This window comes from Schistocerca serialis, chromosome 6 (assembly GCF_023864345.2).
Source record: "Schistocerca serialis cubense isolate TAMUIC-IGC-003099 chromosome 6, iqSchSeri2.2, whole genome shotgun sequence".
Lineage (NCBI taxonomy): Eukaryota > Metazoa > Arthropoda > Insecta > Orthoptera > Acrididae > Schistocerca > Schistocerca serialis.
The window spans coordinates 603,508,586-603,534,916 of NC_064643.1; the positions used below are offsets into that span (position 1 = coordinate 603,508,586).

Genomic DNA, 26,331 nt, shown 5'->3' on the forward strand with positions numbered 1-26,331 from the left:
ACTAGGACAAAATGACATTTAATTTTTTTTTTGTTCATTGTTACAATTAAAAATTAAAAATATTTTAGCATTTTTAAGGTTTCTATTTGAATAGCCCTTGTATAATTAGATATTGCAGATTCTAATAATCGTGATCACAATGTTGCAGAATAATAAATGGATGATGGTTGACTAACAACCAAATATACACTCCTGGAAATGGAAAAAAGAACACATTGACACCGGTGTGTCAGACCCACCATACTTGCTCCGGACACTGCGAGAGGGCTGTACAAGCAATGATCACACGCACGGCACAGCGCACACACCAGGAACCGCGGTGTTGGCCGTCGAATGGCGCTAGCTGCGCAGCATTTGTGCACCGCCGCCGTCAGTGTCAGCCAGTTTGCCGCGGCATACGGAGCTCCATCGCAGTCTTTAACACTGGTAGCATGCCGCGACAGCGTGGACGTGAACCGTATGTGCAGTTGACGGACTTTGAGCGAGGGCGTATAGTGGGCATGCGGGAGGCCGGGTGGACGTACCGCCGAATTGCTCAACACGTGGGGCGTGAGGTCTCCACAGTACATCGATGTTGTCGCCAGTGGTCGGCGGAAGGTGCACGTGCCCGTCGACCTGGGACCGGACCGCAGCGACGCACGGATGCACGCCAAGACCGTAGGATCCTACGCAGTGCCGTAGGGGACCGCACCGCCACTTCCCAGCAAATTAGGGACACTGTTGCTCCTGGGGTATCGGCGAGGACCATTCGCAACCGTCTCCATGAAGCTGGGCTACGGTCCCGCACACCGTTAGGCCGTCTTCCGCTCACGCCCCAACATCGTGCAGCCCGCCTCCAGTGGTGTCGCGACAGGCGTGAATGGAGGGACGAATGGAGACGTGTCGTCTTCAGCGATGAGAGTCGCTTCTGCCTTGGTGCCAATGATGGTCGTATGCGTATTTGGCGCCGTGCAGGTGAGCGCCACAATCAGGACTGCATACGACCGAGGCACACAGGGCCAACACCCGGCATCATGGTGTGGGGAGCGATCTCCTACACTGGCCGTACACCACTGGTGATCGTCGAGGGGACACTGAATAGTGCACGGTACATCCAAACCGTCATCGAACCCATCGTTCTACCATTCCTAGACCGGCAAGGGAACTTGCTGTTCCAACAGGACAATGCACGTCCGCATGTATCCCGTGCCACCCAACGTGCTCTAGAAGGTGTAAGTCAACTACCCTGGCCAGCAAGATCTCCGGATCTGTCCCCCATTGAGCATGTTTGGTACTTGATGAAGCGTCGTCTCACGCGGTCTGCACGTCCAGCACGAACGCTGGTCCAACTGAGGCGCCAGGTGGAAATGGCATGGCAAGCCGTTCCACAGGACTACATCCAGCATCTCTACGATCGTCTCCATGGGAGAATAGCAGCCTGCATTGCTGCGAAAGGTGGATATACACTGTACTAGTGCCGACATTGTGCATGCTCTGTTGCCTGTGTCTATGTGCCTGTGGTTCTGTCAGTGTGATCATGTGATGTATCTGACCCCAGGAATGTGTCAATAAAGTTTCCCCTTCCTGGGACAATGAATTCACGGTGTTCTTATTTCAATTTCCAGGAGTGAATATCTATAGAACATACGGAAAGTTGCTTTTCAGTTTCCGTAAAAACCTACATTTTTATTTAATTTTGTTAAAACGTTAAATACTGTAAAATAACATATCTGCTCTAACTCCAATTAGCCTCTAACAATGATTCACATCACAGTATTAACCATTACAAAATTGATATGATAAATGTGCGCAACATGTACAAAATTGATCACCAGTTAGGTGTTCAGATCTGATTAAAAATACCCATACTCCGCTATGGAATACTGAAATGAGCACTAGTTATCACAAGAGGCGGTTCCGGCAGTGTAAAAGGAGGTGAGACATCTTGTCAGTAGCGAGGCAGTAACCCGGAACGTGTCTGTCAGGAGAGCCCAGTCATTCCGAATGTGGACTGGTCTAGTCACTGGATTCCACCTCACTAACAGATCCATCGGAGTATTTCAACCCCTCCCGAGTCCACTGTTGGCGATGTGACTGTGAAGTGGAAATGCGGAGCCGCGCGGGGTAGCCGTGCAGTCTGAGGCGTCTTGTCACGGTCCGGGCGGCTCCCCCCATCGGAGATTCGGGTCCTCCCTCGGGCATGGGCGTGTGTGTTGTCGTTAGCGTAAGTTAGTTTAAATTAGATTAAGTGGTGCGTAAGCTTAGGGACCGATGACCTCAGCAGTTCTGTCCCATAAGACCTTACCACAAATTTCCGAAATTTCCGGAAACGCGGAGGAACAGTCACAGCTAAACCAAACAGCCGTCATGCGCTTATGGGCAGGGGCTGCCGAGCGTTGCTGAGGGTGATTGTAAAAAGTCGCATGAAATCATCACTCGTGAGTTCCAGAGTGCTGCCACCAGCCCAGACAGTGCTGGGAGAGGAAGTATGTGGTGCAAAGGTCGAGCAGCTCCTCATAAGCCACATTTTTCTGTAATCAATACGGTCTCGAATAACCTCGTTGCTGATGAGATGTCTCACTTCCTTCTATAGTCAATTCTCAGCTACACTCAAGGCGGCGAAAAGGCGAACGCCACAGTGTATGACTGGAATCGAGTGATTAGGAGTGATGAATGACATTGTACCCTGTGGCAATCCGATGAAAGGGTTTGGATTTGGAGAAAACCTGGAGAATGTTACCTGCCATCATGTATAGCGCCAACAGTGAAGTATAGAAGAGGTAGTGTTATAGTGTGGTGATGTTCCTCGTGCTTAGGGTGCAATCCCCTTATTGCGTTTTAGAAAACGTTAAGTATACAAATCTACATCTATATAGATACTCCGCAAGTCACAGTATGGTGCGTGGCGGAGGGTACCCTCTACCACTACTAGTTATTTCCTTTCCTGTTTCACTCGCAAATAGAGCGAGGGAAAAACGACTATCTATACGACTCCGTGTAAGCCATAATTTCTGGTATCTTATCTTTTGTGGTCTTATGCGCGATGTATGTTGGCGGTAGTAGAATCGTTCGGCAGTGAACTTCAAATGCTGGCTCTCTAAATTTTCTCAGAAATGTTCATCGAAAAGAAAGCCTCATTCCCATTTCAATTCCCGAGGCATCTCTTAACGCTTACGTGTTTTTCCAACGTACCGGTTACAAACCTAACACCCCACTTCGTAACTGATTCGATGTCTTCCTTCAACCTGACTTTGTACGGATTCCAAACATTCGGGCAGTAGTAAAGAACAGATTGCACCAGCGTCCTATATGCGGTCTCCTTTACATATGAACCACACTTACCTCAAACTCTCCCAATTAACCGAAGTCAACCATTCGTTTTCCCTACTACAATCCTCACATCCTCGTTTCATTTCATATCGCTTTGCAACGTTATGCCTAGATACTCTGAAACCTTCCCCCTCTCCTCTATATCTCTTTTGTTACGCAACCTTCCCTTTTACAATAACCTATGAAACCTTCCCTTTGAATGTCTACCTCTTGCTTAATAATAACAAATGAAATCTTCCCTCTGAAATTAATTCTCTTTCTCAATCTTCGCATACAAATTTAATTGCTGCTTATTAAAAGTGATTCTCTAATTATTTCGACGAAACATAGAATGCGTCGTCGTCGTGGCCCTCAGTCGTTATCTGAATAACCCAAAACTGTTCCTTACCTTTTTTACTGTTACTGGATCGCCATCTGACTGCTACATCGAACAGCGACATGAATATACTTACTCTGTTACACTATACTTTATTAGCTGTTGGTGGGCTATCATAATAAATGGCTGTATTTATTACCAAAGCTGACGTTATTCTTTAATAGCAAAGCTGACGTCATTCTTTAATTAATTTGACTGACGTTACGTAATTCATAGTTAAACTATTTCTTGACAACAATAAAATTTTGCAAAAGTTTTACGTTGATGGTTTTTGGGATGAATTATAATCAGTAATGCAACATTGCTGGCAAAAATTAATTACATTCTGAATGAAATGATTTTACAAACGTTCAAATGGAACTTTATTTTTGCAATAATCTTACAACTAGCATTGCGCTTCAATAGTCTTGAGTTTCTCAAAAAAAAAGAAAAATCAATACTATTATTTCCTCTTATGATAATAGTTAGCTGATGTCTCTGTACATCCGTTTATAATCTCTTGTAAATCATAGCTGGTGGCTGGCAGGCACACCGCTCCTCTCAACCTCTCGCTTCAGACCTTATATCGACTCGCTTCACTTCTCGCTTACTACTGACTTCCTACGAACGCTAAAGTGCGCTCTCTCCCGCCAACAATGCTTTCTGGTCCAGACAATCCCTGCTACCATTACAAAATGTATCAATGCGCGGTCTTTCCCGCTCTTTTCTTAAAATGTATCTATACGATGTCTCTCCCGCCCTTTTAAAAATTATATCAATGTGCGGTCTCTCTTGCCAACAATACTTTGGTGCAGACATTCCCTGCTACCACAACTATTTCCAACATGACAAATATTAATTATTCCTACTTAATCCTATTAATAAAATATAAAAATCTTTCATAAATTGTGGTTTGACAATAGACAATAGAAATATACATGTCTTACTAATTAAACGACTTGGCTGTGTCATGTTGGACAGTAATAATGCAGTACCCGAATATTACGGGTTTGTTTTTCCTACTCATCAGCGTTAACTTACATTTTCCCACATTTAGAGCTAACTGTATTCATCACACCAATCAGAGATTTTATCTAAGTCATCTTGCCTCTTCCTACAGTCACTCAACTTCGACGCCTTACCGTATACCCCAGCATCATCAGCAAACAACCTCAGACTGCTGCCCACCCTGTCCGCCAAATCATTTATGTGCGAGTATATAGAGAGCAAAATTGGTCTTATCACACTTCTCTAGGGCGCTTCTGACAATATCTTCGTCTCTGATGAACACTCGCCGCCGAGGGCAACATGCTGCGTTCTATTACTGAAGAAGTCTTCGACCCACTCACATATCTGTGAACTTATTCCATGTGTTCGTACCTTCGTTAACAGCCTGCAATGAGGCATCATGTCAAACGCTTTTCGGAGACCTATAAATATGGAATCTGTCTATTACCCTTCATCCATAGTTCGCAGCGTATCATGCGAGAAAAGGGCAAGCTGAGTTTGGCACGAAAGATACTTTCCAACACCATGCTGCTTCGTGGACATAAACTTATCAGTCTCAAGAAAGTTTATTATATTCTAACTGAGAATATGTTCAAGGAATCTGCAGAAAACCGAAGTTAAGGATAGTGGTCGGCAATTTTACGAGTCCGTTCTTTTATCCTTCTTACGCACAGAAGCCAGCGCTTTTTTCCAGTCGATTGTGACTTCGTGCTGGGCGAGAGATTCGCGATAAATGCGAGCTAGTGAGGAGCCAATGCCGTAGAGTACTCATTGCAAAACTGAATTGGGATTTCATCTGGACTTATTGTATTTCAAATCTTTCAGTTGTTTCTCTACGCCAGGGATGCTTATTGCTATGTCGTCCATAAGGGAGTCCGTCCGATGGTCAAATGACGGTTTCTACTATTGTCCTGATTCAACGATTTATTGAAAACGAAGCTTAACATTTGGGCTGTGTACTGGGTGTAGCAGAGTAACAGTTCGGAGAAGATGACTGTAATAGCATGACAGTATGCCGTGTTACAAAGCAGCACCTGTGAGGCAGAGGATTGTGGACAGCAACTTTCTTGAAATGGACTGGCCTGCCCAGAATCCAGACCAGAGCCCAGTGCAGCACTTCTGGGATGAATTAGAACGTCGATTTCGGTCCAGATCCCAACGTTCAGACTTTCTGGTTTCCACTCTTGAGTAAGAATGCCCTGTAATTACGTCACAGACGTTCACACACCTCATCGAAAGTGTCCCCAGCAGATTTCAAGCCATCGTGAAGGCAAATGATGGACACAGCTCTTATTAATGCCCGCTAACAGTTGTCTGGATCTGATAGTGTATGCTTTCCTGTTGATTGTGGTCGAGTCTGGTCTGAGCATGTCTGTTTGCATGTAAAAACAAAGTGGTCGAATCTGGTCAGAGCATGTCTGTTTGCATGTAAAAACATAAGAAGATCCATCATTGCCGCTGAGACAATGTCGGACTACGAACTTGCAAATACAATTTAACCAATAAGACAATACAAACCACTTCCGTCATGGGTGTGTACAGATATTATTACTGGGAGTTGTTAACATTTAATCTGAGTAGGGAAAATCAATATTCAATCAACAGTTTTTATTCACATTAATTTATTTTCATAGAGGCGACGTAATACAATGAGAATGCCGTTAGCTAAAAATTTAGTTCTTCATGTTATTTGGTTGCGATAGGTTGGAAATGAGGAGACAGAATTTTGTTTATCCTATACACATTATTAGTGAATTACCAATAGGACGATTTCAAGAAACGACTTCACGAAAGGCCCTCCAAAGGCTATTACATGGTTCTTTTCCTCGGATGTAGAGCTCTGGTGGAACTGCGTCTCTAATAACGTGTGTAAATGTCCAACTGGTATACAGTAGTTTGTTAATAAATGAGTAGGGCTATATTTGTTTCATGTATTTTTTTCTGATTTGTGTGTGTCACATTTTTCTTTAAATTTACCTCAAACTGAAAATTAGTTTATTTGAAAAGGTTATGAAAGAATTCAATCTATATATTGAGCAAGCAGTGAAGGAAACAAAAGAAATATTTGGAGTAGGAAATCCAAGGAGAAGAAATAATAACTTTCGGGTTTGCTGATGACATTGTAATTTTGTCAGAGACAGCAAAGGACCTGGAAGAGCAGTTGAACGGAATGGACACTGTCTTGAAAGGAGAATATAAGATGAACATCAACAAAAGCAAAACGAGGTTAATGGTTAAATCAGTTGATGTGGAGGGAATTAGATTAGGAAATGAGACACATAAAGTAGCAAACGAGTTTTGCTGTTTGGGAAGCAAAGTAACTGATGATGGACGAAGTAGAGAGGATATAAAATGTAGACTGGTAATGCCAAGGAAAGCGTTTCTGAAGAAGAGAAATTTGTTAACATCGAGTATAGATTTAAATGTCAGGAAGTCTTTTTTGGAAGTATTTATGTGGAGAGTAGCCATGTATGGAAGTGAAACATGGACGATAAATAGTTTAGACAAGAGAATAGAAGCTTTCGAAATGTGGTGCTACAGAAGAATGCTGAAGATTAGATCACGTAACTAATCAGGAGGTACCGAACGGAATTGGAGAGAAGAGGAATTTATGGCACAACTTGACTAGAAGAATGGGTTGGTTGGTAGGACACTTTCTGAGGCATCAAGGGATCACAAATTTAGTAGTGGAGGGCAGCGTGGAGGGTAAAACTCGTAGAGGGAGACCCAGAGATGAATTCACTAAGCAGATTCAGAAGGATATAGGTTGCGGTAGGTACTTGGAGATAAGAAGCTTGCACAGGATAGAGTAGCGTGGAGAGCTGCATCAAACCAGTCTCTGGACTGAAGACCACGCCGGCAGGAGTGACCGTGCGGTTCTAGGTGCTACAGTCTGGAACCGAGCGACCGCTACGGTCGCAGGTTCGAATCCTGCCTCGGGCATGGATGTGTATGATGTCCTTAGGTTAGGTAGGTTTAACTAGTTCTAAGTTCTAGGCGACTGATGACCTCAGAAGTTAAGTCGCATAGTGCTCCGAGCCATTTTGAACTGAAGACCACAACAACAACAGAATTGTCATGTACATTATACATTTCCATAACTTTTTTTGAAATACATCTAAATCGCTACAATTATTACAAGGTTGCTGGTTTCAATCTCTATGTGCTTTCATATTCGTACCATATAATAATTTCCTCAGCAGCTTCTCACACTTGTTTAATCACAACTCTTCATTCTGACAGTATGACAAAATGGCCATATACGGCAGCTGGAAGCCGTGGCCTTGTAATAACTATATTTTTTTAAAAAAACTAATGCATTATACTCGGATCGCGCGGTTTAATGTATTTTAAAGTTATCCTTTTTCATTGTGATTGCTTTCTAGTAGAAATCTTTTGTTTACATGAAGTGTAATATTCAGCCAACCGGTTGCACGCAATTTATTTTTATTAAAAAAAAAACATTAGCCAGGTTTCGATAGTTGTAAGACTATCTTCATCAGAATGGTAAAAGTTACATGAAATCACCATTCTGATGAAGATAGAATTATTGAAGCCTGGTTAATGTGTTTTTTAAATAAAATTAAATTGCGCGCAACCGGTTGCCTGACTATTACATTTTATATAATTGCATACACGGTTGCTGAGCTCACAGCCACAAGATGTTTAAAATATCAAGAAATCTTTCCACTGAAAAGGCAGCCTCATCTTTCCAAATTTTGAATTACAGTTCATATTACAAATCATATCATGGTCAGACGCAATCCTCTTACATAATCTTCGTTTGTCTTGTGAGACAGTATGGAATTTATATGTTACACGCAGTTTCATGCAATGGTAGAGTATTGAAGGGAACTGAAAGGCATATAATGCACTGCTTGTTTAATTCAATTTTGATACAGGGAATAGCGCGTGGTGGTTCAAATGGCTCTGAGCACTATGGGACTCAACTGCTGTGGTCATCAGTCCCCTAGAACTTAGAACTACTTAAACCTAACTAACCTAAGGACAGCACACAACACCCAGCCATCACGAGGCAGAGAAAATCCCTGACCCCGCCGGGAATCGAACCCGGGAACCCGGGCGTGGGAAGCGAGAACGCTACCGCACGACCACGAGATGCGGGCTAGCGCGTGGTTCTCCACGTCTTGCCAACCTTTAATATTAATGGTCTACATAAAACTGACGTGTTATAGTTTTTATACTGCTCCCTACTGTTATTCAGGTAAGTAACTATCTGCTTTTATTTTACGCCTTAGGCTCACAATGAGGAAACAAGTAAATGTTCACACGTATGGCTGTCGAATAATGAATGCTTCAATCCCATAAAAAACCGTCTAAGTTGGCATGATTAACTGAGGTCAAATACGGAATGATTAGAAAAGTCATCCGATTTCACAAGAGTACATCTTCCACATGAATGGTGAGGGAAAAGTGGGGTGAATTTTTAGTTGCGAGTAAAAACTTAAAGCTTGCTCGGCAGCAGTTGCAAGCTGTTGGTCCACGTGGTTACCGGTAGGTTCAGCTAGCTGGCTAGCGCGTTCGTAGCCCAGTGTGCGTGAAGTGGAGACGGCGGTAACGCAGCAACAATAGGAGTTTCGCTTTCTCCGTTTCTACACGTGCAGATCAGTTGCAACTGCGCCGCGACGTGACGTTCAAAATGGTTCAAATGGGTCTAAGCACTATGGAACTTAACATCTGAGGTCATCAGTCCCCTAGAACTTAGACCTACTTAAACCTAACTAACCTAAGGACATCACACACATCCATGCCCGAGGCAGGATTCGAACCTGCGACCGTAGCGGTCGCGCGGTTCTAGACTGTAGCGCCTAGAACCGCTCGGCCACCCCGGCCGGCCGACGTGACGTTCGTCGGGGCACAGCAATTCACGTCCCGCACTTGAAAGCATTCGAAGAAGGCGCCAGTAGGTGACTACTGGTCTCGCATTGCTCTACTGGCATCTAAGGTCCCCTTGGCATCCAAGGTCTCTTATATAATAAAATGTGGAGAGAGTTTGGCTATGATCTGAATGTCTGGTGTGAGCCCAATGGAGGGCACATTGAACATTTGTGAGAGACAAAACTTTTATCCGAAACAACATTTCTGAAAATAGCATACGGCTGTTTGTGTTTCCGTGTAAAAAATTACCATTGTAAAATCGAATGGTTCTCTTGAAAATAGAAACTTGTAGCCCTAGGCGTAAATGAACATTCTTCCACGTTTCCGTCTTCATTCGTGTAGAAGATATAATCTTTTTGCAATGCCCCGTATTTCTTCAATGTATTCGTGTCATACATTTATGAACCACTAGCATGTATAAAACAACACTGCCTCAGAGACACGTGCCTCTTAACGACTTCTAGCTTTCATATTCAGTGACGGAAAACCCACCCGCTACTTGAGGCCTGCGAGAACTGACCAAACAGGCTTTTCACATATATATCTTATTCTCTCTTTATTTATTGTACTTTAAAGAATTATAATTTTTACATAGTTTTCCAATAGATGATATTACCGCTGTATTTATTGCTAGTTTACGTAACCTTTCCACACATATTTAATCCACCAGACGTAACACATTTAATTGAAAACAGTTATTGTAAGTATTCGTATATTGACCCCTAAATATTGTAGTCCTAATCTGTTCCTCATAGCTATGAGTTAACTAAAGTAGACGACGCATTTTTCGAAAATTTTTGTTGTAAGTATCGGTGAATTTGAAGCATTGAATACTGTAGCCTTAATCTGTTCTTCAAGATGATCACTCGACTAGTGCTAATGGCTCTGTTGCCACTACCGTCCTTGAGGTAGGCCATATGATGGCATTACTAATTGGCTGAAGAGCCAAAGAAACTGGTACACCTGCCTAATATCGTGTAGAGCCCCCGCGAGAACGCAGAAGTGCCGCAACACGACGTGAGACGGACTCGACTAGTGTCTGAAGTAGTGCTGGAGGGAACTGATACCATGAATCCTGCATGGCTGTCCGTAAGTCCATAGGAGCACGAGAGGGTGGAGACCTTTTCTGAACAGCACGTTGCAAGGCATCTCAGATATGCTCAATAATGTTCATGTCTGGGGACTTTGGTGGCCAGCGGAAGTGTTTAAACTCGGAAGAGTGTTTCTAGAGCCACTCTGTAGTAATTCTGGACATGTGGGGCATCGCATTCTCCTGCTGGAATTCCCCAAGTCCGTCGGAATACACAATGGACATGAATGGATGCAGGTGATGTGTTGTAAGTGGGCTGCTTCTGTGTTGGCAGCGCTGTGTAGCGCTTTGGATTGGATTTCTGATGCGCTTTCTTTGTAAGAGACTCTGTGGCTGGTCGGACTCGTTGGAAGTTAATCGCCAGTACTGTTGGGCAGTTGGAAGTTAGTCGCCATCAGTGATGGAAGTAGTGTTGGGCAGTTACAGGTGAACAGAAAGCAGTGATGGATGTTAAATGTGAGAAGTTAGCATTCATGGAGGGTAGAGGTCTGAAGTGCTATGCGTAGGCTAACAATCTGGAAGTACCCGACCTTGAGATTGAAAATTATTCATGATTATATATCTTTGTACTGGACGTCAAATATGATTTATATTCGTGTTTGAACTGGATGTCACATTATTAAGGTAAAAAAATACATTATTTGGTTTGCAACAAAATCTTTCCTTTGCTAACCACATGCCTATTAGTAGTTAGTGGCTTCAGCAGTTAGAATCTTTTATTTAGTTGGCAGTATTGACGCTCGATGTATTGTAGTAGTTCGCATAATGAAGATTTTTGTGAGTTATGTGCTTAATGAAATGTATAGGTCATTGTTAAGAATTTTTTTTAGTCAGAGCCATTCTTTTGAATTAATTATTTGAAATCAAGTTGTAATTTTTTTGAGCAGTCAGACTGCGTTGCGCTAGAAAATTGTGGATCAGTGTTGACATGATAAGAAAAAGTAAAGAGGAAGTAGGCTCAGTACGTTCAGTTTTACTCGGCTGTTCCAGAATCAAATAACGTAGAAGTTTCATCTTCTCAGTCATTCAGCAATCTAAGTACAGACACACACATTTAAATAAAGAAGTTTCAATATCAGGGGTCCCACATCATTCCAACTGCATATGTCCCACACCAGTACAGAGCCTTCACCAGCGTGAACAGTCCCCTGTTGAAATTCACGGATTAGGTTGTCTCCATACCTGTACACGTCCATCCGCTTGATACAATTCGAAATGAGACTCGTCCGAGCAGGCAACATGTTTCCAGTCATCAACAGTCCAATGTCAGTATTGACGGGCGCAGGAGAGACGTAAAGCTTTGTGTCATGCAGTCATCAAGGATACACGAGTAGGCCTTCAGCTCCGAAAGTCCATATCGATGAGTTTCGTCGAATGTTTGGCACCCTTGCACTTGTTGATTGCCCAGCACTGAAATATACAGCAATTTGCGGAAGAGCTGCACTCCTGTCACGTTAAACCATTCTCTTCAGTCGTCGTTTGTCCCGTTCTTGCAGGATCTTTTTCCGGCCGCAGCGATGTCGGAGATATGATGTTTTACGCGATTGCTGATCTTCATGGTGCATTCGTGAAATGATTGTACGGGAAAATCCCCATTTCATCGTTACCTCGGAGCTGCTGTGTCCCACCGCTCGTGCGCCGACTCTAACACCACGTTCGAACTCAATTAAATCTTGATAACCTGCCAACGTGCAGCAATAACCGATCTAATAACTGCGCCAAACACTTGTTGCCTTATATAGGGGTTGGAAACCGCAGCGTCATATTCTGCCTGTTTCATATCTCTGTATTTGAATAGACATGCCTATAACAGCTTCTTTGGTACTTCAGTGTATAATATCTTATTATTTGACATAGTCAAAGCTGTGCATTCAGAAAAATATTAATAGTCAAGGTCGCAAATGCAATTTCATTTGATTACTCCTTTCGGATTATCTACAAGCCATCACAAGTTTCAGTTACTTATTGCACAAGAATTAAACATTGTGCAGATGTCATACATATGAGAAACTCTGAAAGTCTTTTTTTACAAACATTCGATATGCGAACCATGATTGACCTGGCAGAGGTCAATACGGTAATCGAATTCTTGCCATACCCGTCCCAACACGGCATCGTCGACTGTGGCAGTCGCTTCCCGTATTTTCTCCGGGAGCTCTGCTACATTACGTGGTAGAGGCGGTACATAGACTAGATCTTTAATGAGTTCCCACAGAAAAAACTCACACGGAGTGAGATCTGGTGGGTGGGGAAGCCATTTCATAAAACAGCTGTCCCCTTCTGTAGCACGGCCGATCCATCAATGTGGCAGCTCCGTGTTCAGGTACCCACGAACTTCATTATGAAAATGGTGTGGAGCCCTATCCTGCTGAAAGATGAACGGAGAGTCCGATTACACTTGAGGCATCAGCCATCGGTTGAACAGCTGTAGCAAATTTGGTTTTCTCGAACTCCAACACACAGAAAGCTCGCCCCACACCTGAACTCGCCCTGTTTGCGACTAGCGCTGACTATCGGCGAATTACCAAACTTTCAGAGTTTCTCTTCAAAATGACATATGTATGATATCTGTGCAATGCTTGGTTCTTGTGCAATAAATAATTGCAAGTATTCTCGGACTTTATGAACACCCTGTGTATAAAATTTCCTGTAAGAGGTACAGACGTTTAAATTACTAATATAAAAGTTCCATGACACGATATACATCGTTACGAAATGCACTGAGTAGTGTACGACTGCCAAGCGGCGGCACACATCGTCACAAGTGCAATGCATTAATCAAGTGCCACTGTTGGAGAAATAGAAATGTGTGTGCTCCTGGGCCTTGGGTTGCACCGTCTATATGGTCTTTGCATGTGACAAGTGAATTAGTCATTACTGAGAGCATCACATAATAACCCAATTAGAACTTCTGGATCTGAAAAAGAAGTCACGCAATTATACCAAACAACAGAGAGTGTGATACACTACAAAAACGTAATAGAACTACACATTTAAGACGGACAGTCAAATGAAAACGAGACAGATTGAAAAAAGTAAGTAAACTGTTTATTATTTCAAAACTAATCGCCATTGACTGCCCCTTACACTTGGAACATGATACGGAGGTTTTTTACTCGACATTTTGTGAACAATTGTTAATTATGACGGTGACTTTATTCGTCAAAATGATTCTACAATGTGATTTCAATGTATGTGCCTACTAGCAAGAGATATGATACAAATTGCAACCACAGACAATAAATAATATATAAATAAATTAATTTAAATAGAATGCAGTGTCTACATCAACCATTATCATTATGCGCTTTTCGTCACTACATTGTAAAATGTCTTTTAAATATAGCATTAAATTCAGGTTATCGAAATGTTTCATCAGTTTCGTTCACAAGTTGGGACTGAATGATACATTTAACTGTACATGTGAACAATGCCAACCAACTCTATTCAAAAAAATGACTGACGTCTCGTTGGTAGCACTGAATTGGTGACAATCCCTGAGTGGCCAGATTGTGTAACACGATTCCATCATATTTTGGGTGTGCATCCGTCACGGCAAATCTTTTTCTTCCGATATTTCAGCTTATAACCGCACAGCAATCTTCAAGGCATCAGCAGAACTACTGGAAGAAGAAATATTGCTGCGCCGGATACACACCCGAAAGATGGTGGAATGTTCTATCCGCCGGGTAAACTTCAAGAATCACATTGCTTAACACCATTCATTACTTCGTTGGTTTCCGAACAGTTGTCAGTTGAGTGATAGGTGGTAGAGTTTCTGCGGCTTTTGCAGTGTCAGACTTAAGAGCACCAAGATGCAACGCAAACTTTTGTGCGGAAGTGGGGAAAATATTTGCGGGGACTAAAACCATCTGAATGGGATTCGAACCTGGAATCCTACTTTCCTCGAGCATTGCTCTCACCAGCGAGTTTCAAAATAGGGCACACTCCGCTGCAGGTGAGAGATTCACTCTGCAACTTCACAAAGACGTCTGAGATTCAGAAGTAAGCTTACGGAGACGATACTCTCAAACGAACGCGGTGTTACGTATGATGCACCCCATAAAAAGGTTGTTGTGTATTAAATGAAGATGACCCTCGACTAGGAAGGTCTTCCACCTCAACAAGTAGTAATCACGTTCAGAAAATTAAGACACTGGTGGAAGTATTCTTCGTCTATCAGAGAAATTCCAGATGAGATTAGGATCTCAGCTATTTTGTTTTTACAAACTTTGCAATAACTTGTAGTCCCTTCACCATGACAACGCCCTGCATCACTTAGCTTTAACGATACGCGAGTTTTGTGCCCGACAAAAAGAAGGGTACTGAAGGACGTTCCACATTAAGGTTTTCAGCTGTGTGGCGAAGTGGAAACAACGCGGGAAGTGTCTGAGTAGACTACTTGGCGAGTGGTGGTGGTTGTGGTGGTGGAGGGCTACTCTGGAGGAGACACAGTTCAACTAAAAATTCGACTATTTTTTTTAACATACTTCGCGTAACGCATTTGCCAAAAGAGCTTTCGATCACAACACTATAGTTGTCTGCTGAGACGATTCGAGCTCAGATTTCCAAAGTAATATACTGGGAGAACTCGAACTCCACCGAGAAAATTTCATAAATTTCTCAGAGATATTAGTAAGGTTATATTTGGATAAGAGACCCATGATTTCCAGTGTCCTTTTAATCAATGACAATGTAAATATAATGTTCTCGGTTTGTTAACCCATTAACTTCGCTTCTGTGAAAAAGCTTCACAACGGTGAAAAAGTCGGAAATATATATTCACCAAAAAGTGCAACACAAATTGTGTATGAATGCGACAGCCTTCAGATGCAAAAGTATTGTGACGTCGTTGCCGCGCTGAGGGATAGAGTTGCATGTCGTGTATTGCGAAGCTTTTCCATTGCACTCACTCAGTCAAACCATACACGAGGAGGGTATCTATGAGTTTTGTATCTCTGTTAACAGAAAAGTAAACCCCTGTCAAAACTGAACAGCACCGAATGCAAGGTTCAAGAGTGCAGTGGACATTACCGATGTTAGCAGCAAGTACCGTGAATGGCTGGAAAAACTTTTTTCGAAACGACGTACAAAGTGAATACAGTCGACATTGACACTGTTGTACAGGTACTTGTAGTGTAATGCATATACAAAAATGGAGTACGAGATCAACTGGAATCTAATTACCTAGTAGAAACACTGTGGACAAGGGGTCCATTATATTCGCAAAATACCGCCGGACAATTTTGTCGATGGTGTTCGCCCTGTATGAAGTCTACAGAAGAAACAAAATAATCTGCTTTACAACCAAACTTGTGCTATTCTGCCTTCACATTCTAAAACAGCTTGACACTACAATAGTCACATCGCCACACGTTTCTTTATTGAAAAATGATTGAACACCGCCACGATGATATTGGAGTCCTGTTCACAATCATGTTGACTGAGATGTATAACGCAGCCGCAGCTGCACAGTTGATCGAGAGCATTTCCAGCAAAACAGTCAGTCTACAAAATACTGTCGTCGTCATCGTCGTCGTCATCGTCGTCGTCGTCGTCATCGTCGTCGTCATCGTCGTCGTCGTCGTCATCGTCGCTGTCGGCGGCCGCGCTCTGCGCGTCCGGGTCCTCGGGGTCGTCGTAGTCGTCGACGTCCTCGTCGTCGCCGCCGCCGGTGCTGCCGAGCGGCAGGCCGCCGCCCTGCTCTGGCGTAACGACGGCGAAGCCGTCGGCTCCGAGGCGCACGCAGTCGAGGTCTCGCCGAAACACCTGGTCGCCGTCCCAGCGCGCCAGCAGCGACACGCACGCGTGGATGTTGCGGCCCGCCGGGTAGACGTTCGAGAAGCGCACGCACATCTGCAGGATCGGCAGCCGCGGCACCGACACGCACACCGGCCGCGGGTTCTTCCCTGTCGAAGAACACTGGCTAGTCATCGCTGCAACCTGCTGCAGCTGCCACTTCAGTTTAGCGGCAGTCATAAAGTTTTGATTACCATCTCCATCAACTAAAGTATCATAATTAATTATTTATTTGTTTGCAGGGAGATAGACTATCTGATCTAAAGGATTTGGACACCGCTGTGTAATGCGGAATTGACCGGTAGATGTCACGAGAAGCGGACCCGCCACTATAAAAGGAGCCAGACAGGGGCCCTATTCTGTATCGTTCATACCGATCGGTGTAGTAGGTTAGTCTCGGTAGTGACGTCATTTTCGGTTCTTTATTCAATATATCCTATTCAGTAAGCTTCTGAGACTTGTTACCGAACGGTCCTCCTACCGATTTTATGACAATTGTACCGAGAGGTTTTGGATTTCGGTCTGGCCCTGTCGATCGGTAAGCTGTGGTTTATGTACACCTATAATTTGTTATTTTAAACATATTTAGCGGTTTTAGCTTTGGATTTAGCGACTGTGGTACTAAAGAATCACCAGAGAACGCATCCAGTTGGAAAGTGAGTTCGTAATAGACTATTTTCCTTTATTAGAAATATGGTTAGGTTAGGTTGTTACTGTGAATGATTACATTAAAAAAAAGTTTTCGGTCAATATTCTCTCAAAATATGTGTTATTTTTATGCAAATATGAGTTTAAAGATCATTAAACATCAAGACATCGGCTCTGCCTACGTATATTACATGAGTGTGAACTGACGTTACTAGTGCCTTTGTGTACTTTTTCCCACAAATGGGTTAGTTAGTAATTATCGAAACGTGTTTACAACTTTCAAGTAACAATGGGAAGCAATCACGTGAAGCCTAATATTGGAAACCTTCCAAACTATCACGCATTTATGATTTACGCACCACCGTTTGGCAACGAAGTCATCCTACGTTCCTCTACACGATACTAAAACAAATGAGCACTGTGTCTCTGTTGTTTGACGTGGCCAAGTGGTTAGCGCGCGGGAATGCGATACGAAAGGTCACAGGTTCGCGCATGGATAGATGGAAAATTTTTTTCCTCGTCATATATGCAACACGTTCTGAGACATTGTTATTCGTGTAAGTTAATATTTCTGCAATATTCGTTATTACTTACACTTAAGAGCGCACTTCCTCAGTAATGATTTCGTGATTCCTATGTGTTTAAAATATGAAATATGAAATTTTTGGAGATGAAATTGCTGTGAGTTAAGCAACCGACAGTGACCTTTATATTTTTTCTTGTCAGGAATAATTCACAATTTTTTCCGAATATGTAGCGATTTCCGAGCATGCGGTTAGACAGGAATCTAAGAGCACGGCTTAAATTACTAGGAATGTAACTATCAGCAGTCATCTTCATAATCTTGCTTGTCACAAGTATTTATCTGCAATCGAATCCTCAACCACAGTAGACAGAGGTGAAACATCTCTGCCGTAATATTTTAGACTATAGCACCATATATGAAACTTTTTTATTCATGAGATGCATGTTATAAACTGCAGGAGCTCTCGAAAATGAGGTTTTTTTTTTTCAATTTTGTTTTTAAGACCCAAATCGTTGACGCATCATATAGGGAAGTGGGCTACTTAAGCATTTGGATCTCTAGGAGCGTGTTATAACCACATTCTGTTTATCTTCTTATTCTTTGAAACTCTCAGAATCAATTTTTCGGGTCTTTTTATAGATGTATTAGTACAATGTGGTACTACACACTATTACTAACTCATTTTCCGAAACGTAAAATCCAAAAACGATGTCAGTGCGAATGAGAATAAGCTTATGTAATGCGGGATTTACGACAATCTGCTGAATACAGTCAAATACGCGATCGTTATTATGCATGCAGGGAAACATGCGGTCAGAGAAACTGTACAAATTCTTATGCATTTCAGCTGAGAATTATGGAAATGGATATACTGCACCTGATACTGTTAAGGAGGAGGCAATGTAGGCGGGCACGTCAGCCCGATGGAATGCGGCGTCATGCGTTATGGCAACGTAAACGCAATTTTCGGTACTTGGAAGAACAGCGTGCCTGTGTCGTCTGCTAGCTGCTTTGTGTCGCTGTGAACGCTGCAGTGGGCATGCGCGGATCTGCGACCGCTTGCTTTTGATTGGCTTGCGCGACACGAACCGACAACAGCGCTTCAGTTCTCTAGACCCGAACGGTATCGCTACCGAAATGCATACTGAATAACGCAGGGACTCTAATTCGAGTACTAGACCGTTCGGTGCTATTGAGTACGGAAACTATCGGCACAATGGCGGAAAGATACACAATAGGTACCCAGTACTGTGTTGTCAGCTGATGGGTCGGTCACGAGAGCTCAGTGACTTCGAATGTCGGGTGGTCGCTGGATGGCATCCGAGTAACAAATCCATCAGCGGCGTTTCAGACCTTCTACAGCTGCTGAAGTCGGCTGTTGGTGATGTGACTGTAAAGTGGAGCACGAAGGAACAGTCACTCTAAACCAAGAGCAGGCAGACGTCATGACTTCGAAACTGTTGCAAGCAGTCCATCTAGGATAATGACAGTGCGAAGAGAGTTAAAAACAGTGGGCTACAGTGGTCGGGCAGACCCTCATTGCATAAGGTGCACATTTCTGTAGACATCGCTAAGCAGCACTTGAGGTAGTGTGAAGTGCGGCGCCATTGGACGCTGGACGACCGGAAAAGAGTGATTTGGAGAAATCACGCTATACCGTGTAGCAATCGGATGGAAGAGCTTATGTTTGGCGAATCCCTGGAGAAAATTACCTGCCGCCGTTTGTACTGCCGACAGTGAGGTGGTGCTACTGTATGGGGGTGTTTTCCATGGCTAATATCACAGAATATAAATACCTGAGGAGTGAGCGTAGCCTACTGCGCATGTTCTCAACATCAAACTGGGCTAGTCTCGCAGTACTGGGACGTCGCTGCTTGTCTGCAATTTGTGGTAACAGCGAAACTTCAATATTACACGTATTCACCTGTTTTTACCTACGTTTCTACACGTTTTAGTAGTAATAACAGCCACGGTGCAGTATTGTTGTTGCTACAGATCTAAAGAGAAGAAAGGAGGACCAGTTACTTTTCATGGGTACTTACTACAAATCTCTAATAGTGAATATCATATTGATGTGAGGCGCTTCATATGCTTAAAAATAACGAGACGCGCTATTATAATGTCTGGTATTGTAGAGTGTGAGGTAACGGGCGAGTTGAGACGCCCTGGAAATATTTTAAGTTCGGAGTTCGTGTGGCCGCACAGGCCGATCGGCAAGCCAGGGCCCGGCATGGTGCCGAACTTTAGCCGGGGTCCGGGAACCGCGTGGCTGGGAATTCCATGATGACGCTGTGTCGATGAAAGAGACTTGTCTGCTGAGAGTGCCAAAGATGGCGGACTTTGTAAAACCATCTTGACAGAAATTTCACAGTTCATATAGAAATTAATAGCAGCCAGATGAATCATGATACCTCAAAAAGAAACATGCGCATTGCTATTATTTGCACAACAATTCTGATGGTGTAATCAGATTTTCAATATCTTTATTAGTTTAAAGTCTAGTATCTGACAGTAAATTATACAGGTAACACCCAGCAACGAATTTCCAAAATATAAACGTTTCATCCGATTTTGTCGATTGCCATGGCTTTACAAACCTATTAGTGTAAACCTAAATTGGTATGAATTACAGGCATGTAACTTAAATAGTACATGAGTTATTGGAGGTCAAAGTGGCCGATTACTATCGATCGCGTCAGACCATAAGTACTCCACAGTTACACGAAAAACGGTAGTAGCGTACTCATAAATATATTTATTCATCTATGTCTTTGTTTATATCCGATATATACTGTTCATGAAGAAATTGGTTAAATATTTACTGTGTTTTAGAAAGCACAGAGACATTAGGCTACTGGCCTACCCTTTGTTCTATTCCTTTGATATATATTTAATTTGTTCATGTATCTAATAATATGTGTTAGAGCATGTTTATGGTCCAGCCATAGGTTCAAATGGTTCAAATGGCTCTGAGCACTATGGGACTCAACTGCTGTGGTCATAAGTCCCCTAGAACTTAGAACTACTTAAACCTAACTAACCTAAGGACAGCACACAACACCCAGCCATCACGAGGCAGAGAAAATCCCTGACCCCGCCGGGAATCGAACCCGGGAACCCGGGCGTGGGAAGCGAGAACGCCAGCCATAGGAACATTTACTTAATTTCAAGTTACTTAAATGTAACTCCAGTATTTCATATTTGCTTAAATATGTTTGTGAGTGTACATTCGCTTGTAGACACGGAGGGAGCGCTCGTTAATGGTGAGACTGTATGGAAGTGGGAGAGGAGGATCGTTTCGAGAACTCGAGGGGGGGGGGGGGGCAGTTCTGGACGGGGAGTACGGCACAGGACACGGAAAGTGCTGGACGCGACGGCGCGAAGGACACGGAGCCGTGGGAAAGACTTGGAGTGGAGCAGTTTGCACGTGGTCGCGAGAGATAGAAATACACTCCTGGAAATGGAAAAAAGAACACATTGACACCGGTGTGTCAGACCCACCATACTTGCTCCGGACACTGCGAGAGGGCTGTACAAGCAATGATCACACGCACGGCACAGCGGACACACCAGGAACCGCGGTGTTGGCCGTCGAATGGCGCTAACTGCGCAGCATTTGTGCACCGCCGCCGTCAGTGTCAGCCAGTTTGCCGTGGCATACGGAGCTCCATCGCAGTCTTTAACACTGGTAGCATGCCGCGACAGCGTGGACGTGAACCGTATGTGCAGTTGACGGACTTTGAGCGAGGGCGTATAGTGGGCATGCGGGATGCCGGGTGGACGTACCGCCGAATTGCTCAACACGTGGGGCGTGAGGTCTCCACAGTACATCGATGTTGTCGCCAGTGGTCGGCGGAAGGTGGACGTGCCCGTCGACCTGGGACCGGACCGCAGCGACGCACGGATGCACGCCAAGACCGTAGGATCCTACGCAGTGCCGTAGGGGACCGCACCGCCACTTCCCAGCAAATTAGGGACACTGTTGCTCCTGGGGTATCGGCGAGGACCATTCGCAACCGTCTCCATGAAGCTGGGCTACGGTCCCGCACACCGTTAGGCCGTCTTCCGCTCACGCCCCAACATCGTGCAGCCCGCCTCCAGTGGTGTCGCGACAGGCGTGAATGGAGGGACGAATGGAGACGTGTCGTCTTCAGCGATGAGAGTCGCTTCTGCCTTGGTGCCAATGATGGTCGTATGCGTGTTTGGCGCCGTGCAGGTGAGCGCCACAATCAGGACTGCATACGACTGAGGCACACAGGGCCCACACCCGGCATCATGGTGTGGGGAGCGATCTCCTACACTGGCCGTACACCACTGGTGATCGTCGAGGGGACACTGAATAGTGCACGGTACATCCAAACCGTCATCGAACCCATCGTTCTACCATTCCTAGACAGGCAAGGGAACTTGCTGTTCCAACAGGACAATGCACGTCCGCATGTATCCCGTGCCACCCAACGTGCTCTAGAAGGTGTAAGTCAACTACCCTCGCCAGCAAGATCTTCGGATCTGTCCCCCATTGAGCATGTTTGGGACTGGATGAAGCGTCGTCTCGCGCGGTCTGCACGTCCAGCACGAACGCTGGTCCAACTGAGGCGCCATGTGGAAATGGCATGGCAAGCCGTTCCACAGGACTACATCCAGCATCTCTACGATCGTCTCCATGGGAGAATAGCAGCCTGCATTGCTGCGAAAGGTGGATATACACTGTACTAGTGCCGACATTGTGCATGCTCTGTTGCCTGTGTCTATGTGCCTGTGGTTCTGTCAGTGTGATCATGTGATGTATCTGACCCCAGGAATGTGTCAATAAAGTTTCCCCTTCCTGGGACAATGAATTCACGGTGTTCTTATTTCAATTTCCAGGAGTGTATTTGTAATGCCGACTTGTGCACTTGTGAGATTTCCGTGGCTTCTACAGTGAAGACGTAGTGTGTGTTTAGAAGTGAATATCTCGCGAGCTATGTTGTTGTAGCTAATTACTTGCAGTAGGAATATATTGTTTCCCTGTTATTCAACTTATACTTTACTTAATTGCTGGACCATTGACACCAGTAAGTGTTTTGCAGAAATATACCACATTCTCAAAAGTACTTCTACTATCGTACTCATCATTTAAAGTCGTTAAGACAGTACCTGCAGATTTTATTTAATTGCAATCTTTCATTTATAAATTTATATGTTACATTCATAATTCGCAATTGCCGAGTGATAGAAACCTTCGTCCATTCGATTCATGTGTGTATTCTTATCGTATACTGTAGACTCAGCAGTATTTGGCCTGTAATGCGGCAACTACGTATCCCAGCCCCTAGACAACGAAACCAGCCAACGTTGAGTAGGAGGGTACGTAGTTAAGGGCCACACATCACATCATTTCATTATATTATTTGAAAGCCCGCACGTTTCACCAATTTTTCTACAGGCACATTATCTGATAAAGACAAACAGAAGCGAGACTCATTACTGTACATTACAGATGCCACCCAATGTTCCACTTGACTTCCGCTCTACACCCTGCAAGCCTCTGCCGTCTGTGGTAAACGGCGCACTGCAACGCGAGATCTCAACCCGGACACCAGTAATCTCTTCCCGACAGTTCGTGGTGACACTCTGGCTGTAACCTCTGTCCGCATCTCAGTTGGTACCATCCGTCTATTCGTCAGAGCCAGTGGAACGACCCTACGACCTTCCCGTACTGTGGTTCTTCTGCTGTTAGTATGATACTTCCAAGCCCTTTACGCCAATCATTTGGCCTTTCTCGAAGACCAAGAGATGCATCAGCTGCGCATGCACCTCCTCTGGAGAAGTCATATTGTGATCTCCGCCCGAGAAGTTCCAGTAACGATAGACACATCCAATAGCCAGCATGTACTCACACCATACTTCTGCACCGAAAATCAAGTCGTATAAGAATGAAATTTTAACATGTCCCACATGTGTGGAAGAGGTGGAATATCAGTTTGCTAGTTTTGGTCCAGGTGTCCTTGATATAATACTTTCCGTTTCCGTCACTGCATATACACAACTGGCCATTAAAATTGCTGCACCACGAAGATGACGTGCTACAGACGCGAAATTTAACCGACAAAAAGAAGATGCTGTGATATGCAAATGATTAGCTTTTCAGAGCATCCACACAAGGTTGTCGCCGGTGGCGACGCCTACAACGTGCTGACATAAGGAAACTTTCCAACCGATTTCTCATACACAAGCAGCAGTTGACCGGCGTTGCCTGGTGAAACGTTGTTGTGATGCCTCGTGTAAGGAGGAGAAATACGTACCATCACGTTTCCGACTTTGATAAAGGTCGGATTCTAGCCAATCGCGATTGCAGTTTATCGTTTCGCGACATTGCTGCCCGCGTTGGTCGAGATCCAATGACTGTTAACAAAATATGGAATCGGTGGGTTCAGGAGGGTAATGCGGAACGCCGTGCTGGATCCCAACGGCCTCGTATCACTAGCATTCGAGATGACAGGCGTCTTATCTGCATGGCTGTGACGGATCGTGCAGCCACGTCTCGATCCCTGAGTCAACAGATGGGAACGTTTGCAAGACAACAACCATCTGCACGAGCAGTTCGACGACGTTTGCAGCAACATGGACTATCAGCTCGGAGACCATGGCTGCGGTTACCCTTGACTCTGCATCACAGACAGGAGCGCCTGCGATGGTGTACTCAACGACGAACCTGGGAGCACGAATGGCAAAACGTCATTTTTTCGGATGAATCCAGGTTCTGTTTACAGCATCATGATTGTCGCATCCGTGTTCGGCGACATCGCGGTGAACGCACATTGGAAGCGTGTATTCGTCATCGCCATGCTGGCGTATCACCCGGCGTGATGGTATGGGGTACCATCGGTTACACGTCTCGGTCACCTCTTGTTCGCATTGACGGCACTTTGAACAGTGGACGTTACATTTCACATTTGTTACGACCCGTGGCTCTACCCTTCATTCGATCCCTGTGAAACCCTACATTTCTGCAGGATATTGCACGACCGCATGTTGCAGGTCCTGTACGGGTCTTTCTGGATACAGAAAGTGTCTGACTGCTGCCCTAGCCAGCACATTCTCCAGATCTCTCACCAATTGAAAACGTCTGTTCAATGGTGGCCGAGCAACTGGCTCGTAACAATACGTCAGTCACTGCTCTTGATGAACTGTGGTGTCATGTTGAAGGTACCTGTACACGCCATCCAAGCTCTGTTTGACTCAATGCCCAGGCGTATCAAGCCCTTTATTACGGCCAGAGTTTGTTGTTCTGGTTACTGATTGCTCAGGATCTATGCACCCAAATTGAGTGAAAATGTAATCACATGTCAGTTCTAGTATAATATATTTGTCCAATGAATACCTGTTTATCATCTGCATTTCTTCTTGGTGGCCGGCCAGAGTGGCCGTGCGGTTCTAGGCGCTACAGTCTGGAGCCGGGCGACCGCTACGGTCGCAGGTTCGAATCCTGCCTCGGGCATGGATGTGTGTGATGTCCTTAGGTTAGTTAGGTTTAATTAATTCTAAGTTCTAGGCTACTGATGACCTCAGAAGTTAAGTCACATAGTGCTCAGAGCCATTTGAACCATTTTTTCTTCTTGGTGTAGCAATTTTAATGGCCAGTAGTGTACCATATACGAAAACACATGAGTTTATTAAATAACATACTGTGAGTTCGATACAAAACTTATCTCAAACTGATGTCTGTTACGACAACAGCGCCAGTTGGAACCGAAATTTAAACACCCTATCGTGCATGACGTTGCATTCAAATTAACTTTTTGGTTGATGGTTGATTTGCTGCTCAAGCCGTTTAGACTGTCTTTATGAACCGTTTATTCCCTGTCGTTGACAGAAAAGCACACTCAGACGTGTAACAAAAATAGTTAACAGTAACCAAATTTAGTGTCTATAGGTATTTTGTAAAGCTGAAAATTGTTCTGTAATAGAAGAGTTTGTAATGTTACAAACATTGTATGATAACTAGTAAAATATATATCTTGTACTTACCTGACACCGTATTGGAGTAAAGAACACGATCGTTGAAGTATAACGCCATGTTCATAGCAAAATCATCCGGATCGTATGTCACATTTACACAAGCTGTTAACAGAAAAAAACGGATAAATTGTTGGTAGTTAACCTACTGATGAAACTAAGTAATGCAGTTGCACTGCTATTAGAGCTTAACGAATAGAATACAGGCTGTTGCGAAGCAGGAATCTATTTTTTTGTACAACCGAAATCGATATTTTGAATAGTAGAAGCTTTCGTGGCACTAGTAACTTATGCTAGATGTGAGGTACACATGACTGTTGTCCCAATATTAAAGGACTGAAATAAACTAGTGACACTATCTTAAGAAAGCGTAAAAATTGCCCCATCAGGTACTTGTTTCGCTTACTTTCCATGGTGGATATAAGTGCTACATATAAAATGACAAATGATGTTTGGAAACATTTACTGAATGTTTCCATATAAGGAGCCCATTGTCTGTTTTCTCATCACTGTTTAATTATGTCCCCTTCCGTTTGTTACCCCAGACAATTTTGTACACTGCTACCCATTAAAATAACGGATACACGAAAGAGGCAAGCAACAAACGTCAATTTGGCATGAAGTCTTTTGCATACTTGGATATGTAAATGATCAGCTTTTCAGTGCAATCTCATAAAGCAGGTTGGAGTAACGCCATCT

General features: G+C 44.0%; 1 protein-coding gene across 1 annotated transcript in view; it reads right to left on the reverse strand.

Moving 5' to 3' along the window:
- The window catches only part of LOC126485001 (uncharacterized), an 89,621-nt gene that overhangs the window by 59,005 nt on the left and 4,285 nt on the right, over window positions 1-26,331 (reverse strand). Inside the window, exons 2-3 of the mRNA XM_050108606.1 lie at window positions 25,645-25,737; window positions 16,274-16,570 (exon numbers count right to left, since the gene is read on the reverse strand). Of these exons, the coding sequence (XP_049964563.1) occupies window positions 16,274-16,570; window positions 25,645-25,737 (390 nt within the window). The remainder of the gene's footprint in view (window positions 1-16,273; window positions 16,571-25,644; window positions 25,738-26,331) is intronic.